Consider the following 10759-nt stretch of genomic DNA (forward strand, 5'->3'; position numbering starts at 1 on the left):
TCTTTTTTATTAAATAAAGTTATAACATGGTTTTTTTTATTAAAATAAACTTAGCCTAAACTGTCCCATCCCATACCGGCTCCGCGGTAGCACGATATTGTCCGCTCTTAGCTTATCATTCCCTCACGGATTTGTTTTTGGGAACTCGGACGATAACTTTCCAGTGGGTCACCCATCCTAGGATTGCTCTCGCCCGAACTCGCTTAACTTCCGAGTTCCGATGGAATTCGAAGCCAGTGAGTTTCCAAAAAACCTCGTGCTAAAGGGAAGGGAGCATGTACATATAAGACACATTACCCCCTCTTCGTTGGTCGATATGGGATCTTACATAAACCATTTTTATGAAAGCTCTATTTTTTTAACTAATAGTAAGCTAACGTACTTACTTTAACTATTCAATATTGTATTTTTTTAAATTAATTTAATACTTAAATTTGTATGCACTTATGTTTTCGGGAAGAATAAAAATTTGGTGTCAGAATTTGAATATTTTTTTGTTAAAATGTTCACAAAAAATAATTTACGTTAAATTAATTTTTGCACTTAACCAAATTTCACATAAAATTGTAAAATATCTCAAATTTAGATATTATACTACAATTCTAATAGTGTAAATAATATTGTTTGTTAAAAAAATGTAAATAATTTGATTTCTTAGGGCCTCATCTAGCCTGGTCTAAAAAAGTTTGATCTTAAGAGATTGGCCCATCCCACATCTACACTTTTGGCCCAACACAAACAATTGAAATAAAATAAAAAAGAAAAGAAAGGAACACTGAAGGAAGAGCTGGAGTGACGCCGAAGAAATCAATCGACCTATAATTTATTCTTGTGTAGAAAGCATTCGCACGAACGAAACGATCTATCTCTCTCAGTCGTCAGTGAAAGCAATTGGATTTCGATTCGGTTTATTGAAAGACCCTAATTCTCCGATGTCGGTAAGTTGAAGAAGCAAGCTTGATTCGTTACTCGTACAGAGGCTGATTAGGGTTTTGTGTAAATACCCAATTCCAATTGGGGATTTTTATTTTTGTTTTTGAAAATTTGGGTTTGCAGATCACCGAGTACAATGGGAGTGCACTGGTCGCAATGGTGGGGAAGAACTGCTTCGCCATAGCCAGCGATCGCCGCCTCGGTGTTCAGCTCCAGACCGTGGCCACCGACTTCAAGAGGATTAGCCAAGTCCACGATAGGCTCTTCATCGGCCTCTCCGGCCTTGCCACCGACGCTCAGACTCTGTACCTCTCTCTCTCGCTCTATGTCTCTCTGTCTCTCGCTTTTTTGCGTTCTTTTGTGTGATTTTTGGGGATTTTTGGTTTGAACTTGAAGGTATCAGAGGCTCATGTTTCGGCACAAGCTGTACCAGCTTCGGGAGGAGAGGGATATGAAGCCGGAGACTTTTGCCAGCCTTGTTTCCGCTATTCTGTATGAGAAAAGGTTTGGAATTTGCTCATATTTGACCCCTTTTCTTGTATATGCTTGGGAGATTTAATGGGTATTGATTATTTTAGCTTAATGTGATGAGGAACTCTAAGGGTTGACTTCTTTTTTGTGATTTAGGTTTGGTCCCTACTTCACTCAGCCTGTAATTGCTGGGTTAAGTGATGAAGACAGACCATTCATATGCACTACGGATTCAATTGGAGCCAAGTAAGTTACTTTTCTTCTCTCATTCGTGTTCTTTTCCGACTTTCTCTCAATTTTTTAGCTGCCCAGATGCTAAGGACTCTGAAATTGTTTCTTCATCTTCCTATAGGATAAATATTCATGCTTGCTCACTCCTATTATGTTTATGTGTTTACACATGTGTCTTTGTGGTTTTACTTCTTGTAGTGATGTTTTTTGTGTTCTATATATGCAGGGAACTGGCAAAAGACTTCGTTGTTGCTGGTACTGCATCGGAGTCCCTTTATGGTGCTTGTGAGGCAATGTTCAAGCCTGATATGGTTAGTTTCTCTATTCAATTTGCACTAGCTTTTCAATGGGCCTGTCAATATTATTTTATTTGATCTGCTTATATGCTTATTCAGATATGGGATATTCAGTTTTAGGTGCTATAGATATTCTGTTGAATCATGTCTCCCTTATGTAGTGAACATTCAAGCACGTAACTGCTACAAACTGTCTCAGGCCATTGTGATTCATATTTAATTGTAGAGATGTGTTGTTGCTTAGACAATGTGGCTATTGAAATCAAGAAAAAAACAAGCTGAGAGATCTCCAATTAGTTGCACCTTTCTTTACGTGTGTGTTGCTACTACTGAAAGGAGTAGGGGGAAGGGGCAATATAATTCAAGGGAAACTGAGAGATATACTATGTATTAATTGTACTTATTTTTCTCTTTATCATGTCGGCAGCCAACTGCTACTTAAACAAAAGCATACATAGAGATAAACAGTAGGCTCCATTGCCAACTGAACTTCAATAATCGTTTACAGGATTCTGTGGGGCTGAAAATTTATTGCTGTCTGATAAGTTAGATCATTGTGATAATATTTACTCCCTCGTATCGCTAAAATGGCCAGTTCCTTTATTATATTTTTTACTAATGAGAACAGCTCTAACAGCTGTGCGTCTACTAATTGTCACTCAGGAACCAGAGGAATTGTTTGAGACTGTCTCTCAAGCATTACTTTCATCAGTAGATCGAGACTGTCTGAGTGGTTGGGGAGGCCATGTCTTTGTCGTGTAAGCCTTTTGTTCTCTTTACTTACTCAGATATTCTTATTACGCAATTTCTATACAGACGGTGTTATAAATGGAGATGCATGTACATAGAGAGAGAGAGAGAGAGAAATGTATCTTGAAGCAATATAAGATTCTATTGTTCCTTTTTTCATTCGTACTTGATAGTTAATAAACTGATATAGGATTCCAAATTCATTTCCTCCATCTTGTTGGCTGCCAAATAAAGCAAGTAGATATACTTTAGCCGAACATGATATCAGGGAAATAAGTGTGAAATACTGTAACATTGTGCTTTACATAATATGATTCATGGTATGAGTAAATCCAGGAATGTTGTTTGTCCTGAAGGCTAAAGCTGCATTTTCACGACGAGTGTCTGCTCTTACCATAACATTTCAATTAGTTATCATATTGGTGATGAAATGGAGTTTACATTAAACCTAATTCCGTAACTGGGAATCTCAGGCATCAATTTCTTTGGTGGTCTGAATTCTCAATTCCTTGTGGTTGATTTTTCCGTCATCTTCTTCATTAGATACTTATTCTCCCTATGTTATGACTTCACGGTACTAAGATTTCTGAGGGTCATTTAATTCCCTCCATTTATGTGAGAAGTAACACTACCTGTTTCAACACGTATATCTGCAGAACACCAACTGAAGTGCAGGAGAAGATCTTGAAGGGAAGAATGGACTGACCTTGCAGCATGCCTTTTTATGAGTCTTCCTACGTTTTGTCAAGGCTGCATCTTTTCCTCGGGTGTTTATGTAGCTTTGACGTGAATTAGCAGACATTAGCTTTCTTGGCGATCATAGGCCCCTTGTTATGTTTAGATTTAATGTAATTTGGATTATATACAGTGGGATCATTTGATTTAAATTAGGTCACTTTGAGAAAATGTTGGGAATTCAAATATGCTTTTAAGGTCAGTTGGTATGCTCATGAATGTTTCTAAACAGGTTTTGAGTTTATCCTGATGTATTTGCTGTTTCTAAACATTATCTTGAATTTATTCACGTTGCGCATTTGGAAACATTTGATGCTATTCTCGTGTACAGTTGTTTCGTGCTCTTAAAAAGTCTTTCGCTTGTGAATAATGGACATCTAGATGTGGTGTTATGGTGAGAGACATGCTATTAACCAAATTCTTGCGTTTTGACAAAGAGTTGGAGCACCCCACTGATGTGCTTAAGGTTACCGGATAAGCTCGATATTTTTTTTTCTTTTTGCATATAAACGAGACATTGGGAGAGTTGGGGAGGGAATCGAACTTGGAACTTGGGTGCTGAGGGTGAAAGCTCTTGACCGATCGAGCTACAAGGCTCTTGAAAGTCTTGAAAGTGATATTTGGGAATAAGCTCGATCTTTTTGTGAAATAAGAATGTGACGAATGGGTTGAATTTTACACGAAAATTATTACTGCTATACAGACCCATATGGGTTTGGTTGAATTCCTTTGACATTTTGTTTTCGTTCAATTCTTTTGACATGTTTACTTACAAGGAATATCGTAACAACTTGATTCCTTACTTTCTTACTATTATTACTAACACATGTATTGAATTTTTTTTTTTTTTTATTTTAAAAAAGGTATGTGGATCTCATGTTACATTATGTACAATACCTGAACATTTTTTAATTAGATTGATTTCTCTCCTCTATTTCCGAGTTCCTCCCGTTTCACATAAGTAGACGTGGAGAAACCTTGAATCATCCATGAAACTAAGAACACAAGGGTATTCCCACGGAATTTCTTAAGCGAAAACAAAAGATGACACCGAAAAAGCAGTTTTCGGTCTTATCGCTTATTCTTCCACTATGGAAGTCGTGTTAGTCTTTAGAAACAGAAAATCTCTTTATGATTAAAAACGTTCAGCTAATCATCTGCTCTCTGCAGCCAACCTCATACCAATTATTCTGGGGGCCCTGGATGTTTTTATGAACAAGCTGAGAGGATTGTCTTTGCATAGGACACAAGTCACAATCTAGGAGCCCAAAATTTTGGAATAAGAGGTTGTAACTTATGGGACATCATTTTCTTTAGCACACGTCTTTGAACTAGGAATCTGGAATGCTTAAATCCATGAGGAATAGGTTTCCCATTGCTTTCAACGAAAGTTGCCTTTTCTCGCAACAAACCTCACAAAAACAGTCCAATTATTTTCCCTCAATTATCTCGAATGAATCCGGTTTTGACACTGCTTCTGGAAGAGATTGATCGTAGCTTTCGATGGACGGAGAAGAAGATCAAGCCAAACAATCTTCCGGGAGGATCCCTTTCACCCAACTCATCCAAGTGAGCGCTGATTTCATTCTTGCCCTGGCTATGCAAGAGCAAGAGCAGGCCTACACCATGCTCGAAACCATAGAAAGCGATAGTGAAGAAGACGACACTGAAATTGACTATGCTTCTTCGTCCTCTAGTGAAAACTATGACCCAGACGTTGCTGCTTTCCTTGAAAGCCGAGAATTTGATGCTGATGATTTCAGGTTTCTTGAGGACGAAGAAATTGGCAGCAGCAGTAGCAGCAGTGATCAAGAAACGGATGGTTTGGACGTGGATGAACTAACTTATGAGGAATTTTTAGCACTTGGAGAATTCATAGGGGAAGAAAAAAGAGGACTTCCCAGGAGTGAGATTTCTGCATGTTTGCATCCCTACACGTGCGAATTAGCGGTCGGTCAGAGCAAGACTAGGATCGATCGATGCGTGGTTTGTCAGCTCGAGTATGACGATGGTGAATCACTAGCTGCATTGTCCTGTGAACACCCTTATCATTGGGAGTGTATAAGCCAGTGGCTTCAGATTAAAAAGAGTTGCCCTATTTGCAGCACACAAGTTTCATCACCATCCTCATCGTCCAAGACCATGATTTTATAATTAATTAAGGTTTCTGCATTTCATTTATTTACTGGGTTTGATTGTGAAGTGTAATTGTACAAGATTTATGTTCTCAGTTTTATGTAATTAGTTGGAATTTGGTAATGAATGAAGAAATAAAAGATCATAGCATTTACTTTATTTATTCATTTTTTTTTTTTTTTTGTCTAAACTGAAATAGTTTTGTAAAAACTTTGCATATCGTATGGGGAAGGTTACGATCTATTGAGGCTGCAAGTTGCAAATAGATGACCAATTTAAGACCGCTCGACATTAGATGAGACTTGTAAGACACAATATATTGGATTTTGTTTTTAATATCTTGAGTTCTAGATTTATAAGTTCATCAAACAATGATCAGATATTAGTCCAATTTACAAGGGCATGTGATGGTGGCTCATATATGTGGCTCTCTCCTGGTGCGGCCCACTACTACAAAAGGGCCTTATTATGTCAGTAGGTGGTGTCGCTTTTATACAACATAGTAGTGGATAAGACATTCCGACACCCACTTAATATGGTGTTAGAGTTACTGTCGGTTATAACCAACATAAACTGTTAATGTCGCTTATAACCGACATTAATTTTAATATTTTTAATAGTAGTGTTGCATTAAAAAAAAACTGTGTCGCTTTTAACTAACATAATGTTAGCGTCGGTTAAAAGACATTTTCGGTTGTAGCCGCCATAGGTTTTAATTTTTATTAAAAATTTTAAAACTCGATGTCGGTTGTAACCGACATAATGTTATCGTCGATTTAAAGAAATATTTTCAAAGTCGGTGTCGGTTGTAGCCGACATAGGTTTTAATTTTTTAAAATATTTTAAAAACAGTGTCGATTTTAGGCGACAAGTGGTGGATACCCTCCCCGTGTTTTCTCTTCCTCATTTGAGGCATCTGTTTATTTGACACAATCTTGATGTTACGCATATCAAGAAGAATATATGTGACAATGAGGTGGGAACATTGTTAGATATAGAAAAGTCTACAAATGGATTAGCTGCACTAGGCCTGGTAATTTCTGACACGACCCGATAATCCTTACACAATATGACACGAAATTAACAGGTGTTCGAGTCCACATGATAACGAATCGGGTCGTTATCAGGTAACCCAATAAGCACCTGTTAAGATAACGGGTTGGTTCAAGTATACACGTGGGTAACACAATACACGATAAGCAAAATATTAATTTTATAATTTTATAACCCTAAAAAAATACTATAATAATTATATATATTAATTTAACAATTTTATACCCCTAAAAATTATAATTATATATATATATATCATTATAGCTACACTCTTTGACCCTATATGAATACAATGAACGAATTCGATCTTCAATTTAAAATATTTACACTAGTGGATACCACAAAATTTTATGTTATACTTAATGAAAGTATAAATAAACTTTAAGTGTTAATGAATCTATCGTTTTGACGGGATACGCATCCTACGAAACTAATTTCAACGATACAACCATCCAACTTGTTTGTATATGCTTCGAGATCGTATACGCCAAAAATTGCAAAAAACAAACATTCAGAGATCAAGTAATAGGACAAAACTTTTTTACGGTTATAAACGAAAAACCACGATTTAACGGTTATTTTAACTCCGATTTTGATGATTTTTTACACCTACACTCCTTGACCCTATATGAATATAATGAATGAATTTGATCTTCAATTTAAAATATTTACATACTTAATGAAAGTATAAATAAACTCTAAATGTTAATAAATCTATCATTTTGATGGGATACGCATTCTACGAAATTAATTTCAACGATCTAACCGTCAAACTTGTTTGTATATGCTTCAAGATCGCATACATCAAAAATTGAAAAAAATAAACATTCAAAGATCAAGTAACGGGACAAAACGTTTCAACGGTTGATGGGATACGCATTCAATGAAACTAGTTTCAACGATCCAACCGTCAAACATGTTTGTATATAGTTCAAGATTGCATACGCCAAAAATTGCAAAAAAAAAAAAAACATTCAAAGATCAGGTAACAGGACAAAACTTTTTTAAGGTTATAAACGAAAAATCACGATTTAACGGTTATTTTAACTCCGATTTTGATGAATTTTTATAGGTACACTCCTTGACCCTATATGAATACAATGAATGAACTTGATCTTCAATTTAAAATATTTACACTAGTGGATATCACACAATCTTATGTTATACTTAATGAAACTATGAATAAACTCTTATGTGTTAGTGAATCTATTGTTTTGATAGGATACGCATTCTACGAAACTAATTTCAACAATCCAATCGTCAAATATGTTTGTATATACTTCGAGATCACATACACCAAAAATTGCAAAAAACAAAGATTCAGAGATCAAGTAATGGGACAAAGCTTTTCGACAGTTATAAACGAAAAATCACGATTGAACAATTATTTTAACTCTGATTTTGATTTTTTTTATAGCTATACTCCTTGACCCTATATGAATACAATGAATGAATTTGATCTTCAATTTAAAATATTTACACTAGTGGATACTACAAAATCTTATATTATACTTAATGAAAGTATAAATAAACTCTTAAGTGTTAGTGAATCTATTGTTTTGATGGGATACACATTCTACAAAACTAGTTTCAACGATCCAACCGCCAAACATGTTTGTATATACTTCGAGATCGCATACGCCAAAAATTGAAAAAAAAAAAACATTTAGAGATAAAGTAACGGGACAAAACTTTTCGACAGTTATAAAACGAAAAATCACGATTTAACGGTTATTTTAACTCCGATTTTGATGATTTTTTGCAGCTACACTCCTTGACCCTATATGAATACAATGAATGAATTTGATCTTCAATTTAAAATATTTACACTAGTGGATACCACAAAATCTTATGTTATACTTAATGAAAATATAAATAAACTCTTAAATGTTTGTGAATATGTTGTTTTGATGGGATATGCATTCTACGAAACTAGTTTCAACTATCTAACCGTCAAATATGTTTGTATATACTTCGAGATCGCATACACAAAAAATTGCAAAAAACAAACATTCAGAGATCAAGTAACGGGACAAAACTTTTCGACGGTTATAAAACGAAAAATCACAATTTAACTGTTATCTTAACTCCGATTTTGATTATTTTTTATAGCTACACTCCTTGACCCTATATGAATACAATGAACAAATTCGATCTTCAATTTAAAATATTTACACTAGTGGATACCATAAAATCTTATGTTATACTTAATGAAAGTATAAATAAACTTTAAGTGTTAGTGAATCTATCGTTTTGATGGGATATGCATCCTACGAAATTAATTTCAACGATCCAACCGTCAAATTTGTTTGTATATGCTTCAAGATCGCTACACTAGTGGATACCACAAAATCGATATTTTATAATAAAATTATATTTATGAATGAATCCGATCTTCAATTTAAAACCGATATTAATTATTTTATATATTTTAAGTATTAATTAGAGTATGTTTCAATTAGTATGTGATGATATTTTATAATAAAATTATATTTATGTTTTTTATTACGTATTTTATTCAAGTTAAATTTTATTTATTAAAATCTTAAAATGTTATATGACATAATTTGAAATGGATGGATAAACATTAGGCGGGAAATGGATGGATAATTTGAAATATGAGGTGGGAAATTTCCCGCTTGTTTTGCAGAGGAAATGTATTCTCAGACTTAGTGTCGGTTTTAACCGACGTTATCGTCTTTTAATTCAACACAAGTTTCATTAAACCGACGCTACATGAATTTCAAAAAGTGTGTCAGAAGTTGGTGTCGGTTAGAACAGACACCAACATTAATTTAAACCGATGCCGTATTTTCAATAAAGAGTGTCAGAAAGTTGATTGGTTCAGTTAACTTGACGTGAATATTAGTAAAGTGTGTCAAGATGACATCAATTAAAACCGACGCCATTTACATTTAATTCGACGTTAGTGAATCAATGTCGGTTTAAACCAACGCCAACTAAGTACCCATATTTAAACCCCTCTCTTTCCCATTTCATCCATGCTTTCATTTCTCCCCCAATTTCAGTCTTTCTTCTTCTCCTCCCCCATTTCATTTCCCCATTTCATATGTGCGTCCCTTTCTTCCTCCTTTTCTGTTTTTCCTCTTCTCCTTTGCGATTTTCTATAGATCACCATTTTGAAGATCAACATTTTGAGGAACTCCAATTCGAAGAGGAAGAGCTCAAAGGTGGTTCATTTTATGATTATTAATTTTAGTTTCTGTTTTGTATTCTAAGTTTTATGCTTAAATTGAAATTTTATTTTTGTTTCTTGGTTTTTAATTGTTTTTTTTTTTGTATTTATAAGGATCAACTCAACGGAGATGCGGACCCTCAATTCCGAATTGGAAGGAACATGTATTAGTGATAATTCTAGTGCGTTAGTGATAATTCTAGTGATAATGCATTAGTGATAATTCTAGTTCGTTTGATTCGTTTGGAAAATGCATTAGTGATAATTCTAGTGCGTTTTCGAAACATGTAGCGGCAAAGGTTAGAGATTACAGAAATATTCCGATGGTGGCATACTGGAATAAAGAAAAAACAAAGGTAAACGTTTCATGATTTATTTTATTATACCTTGAAATTTGTCTAATAAATTCTTTTATTTTTCAGGAGATTGCTGAAAAAAATAAGCATAATTGGCAATTGAAAACTATGAACCACTCAACTAGTTCAAAATCTAGTGCAAGAGTTCAGGAAGAATTTGTATATTTTAAATTTAATATATAGTTGGTAGAAATGTATTTTTAATATGAAGTTTGCTTAAAATTGTTTGTTTTTTCATTGACATATGGTGGGATTTATTTTTATATAATTTTTTTAATTATTATTAATTAAAACCAGAAATTTTTTTTTTTATTATTACTATATTTGGTGTTGCTTATGAACGACAGCATAATAATTATTTTATGTATCCATATGTTATGTAATGTCGATTAAAACCGACAGTAGTTTGAGTATTTTATTTGTTTAACTGTTACGTGATGTCAGTTATGACCGACAATATATTTGATATTTTAATTCTTTAATTGTTGCTTGACGTCACTTAGAACCGCCATCATGTCAGAACTTAACGTCGTTTCTAACCGACGTAATGTTGGACGTCGCTTTTAAGCGACGCTGTTGTTCTTTTTTATTTTATATTACTT

The 10759-nt window shown here is 34.3% G+C and overlaps 2 protein-coding genes across 2 annotated transcripts; both read left to right on the forward strand.

Annotated features, from left to right (window-relative positions):
• The first annotated feature begins 720 nt into the window (after nucleotides 1-720).
• Nucleotides 721-3724, forward strand: LOC103410873 (proteasome subunit beta type-3-A-like). Its single transcript, XM_008349522.4, has 7 exons — nucleotides 721-938; nucleotides 1057-1238; nucleotides 1330-1437; nucleotides 1561-1650; nucleotides 1862-1946; nucleotides 2595-2689; nucleotides 3338-3724. The coding sequence occupies exons 1-7, from the start codon at nucleotides 933-935 to the stop codon at nucleotides 3384-3386; spliced, it is 615 nt and encodes a 204-aa protein (XP_008347744.1). The 5' UTR covers nucleotides 721-932; the 3' UTR covers nucleotides 3387-3724.
• Nucleotides 3725-4681: 957 nt separating this feature from the next.
• LOC114823013 (E3 ubiquitin ligase BIG BROTHER-related-like) lies at nucleotides 4682-5711 on the forward strand. Its single transcript, XM_029098285.2, has one exon. It carries the CDS (start codon nucleotides 4920-4922, stop codon nucleotides 5568-5570), a length of 651 nt encoding a protein of 216 aa, XP_028954118.2. The 5' UTR covers nucleotides 4682-4919; the 3' UTR covers nucleotides 5571-5711.
• The last annotated feature ends 5048 nt before the right edge of the window (nucleotides 5712-10759 follow it).

The sequence above is a fragment of the Malus domestica genome, chromosome 08 (assembly GCF_042453785.1).
Source record: "Malus domestica chromosome 08, GDT2T_hap1".
Classification (NCBI taxonomy): Eukaryota; Viridiplantae; Streptophyta; class Magnoliopsida; order Rosales; family Rosaceae; genus Malus; species Malus domestica.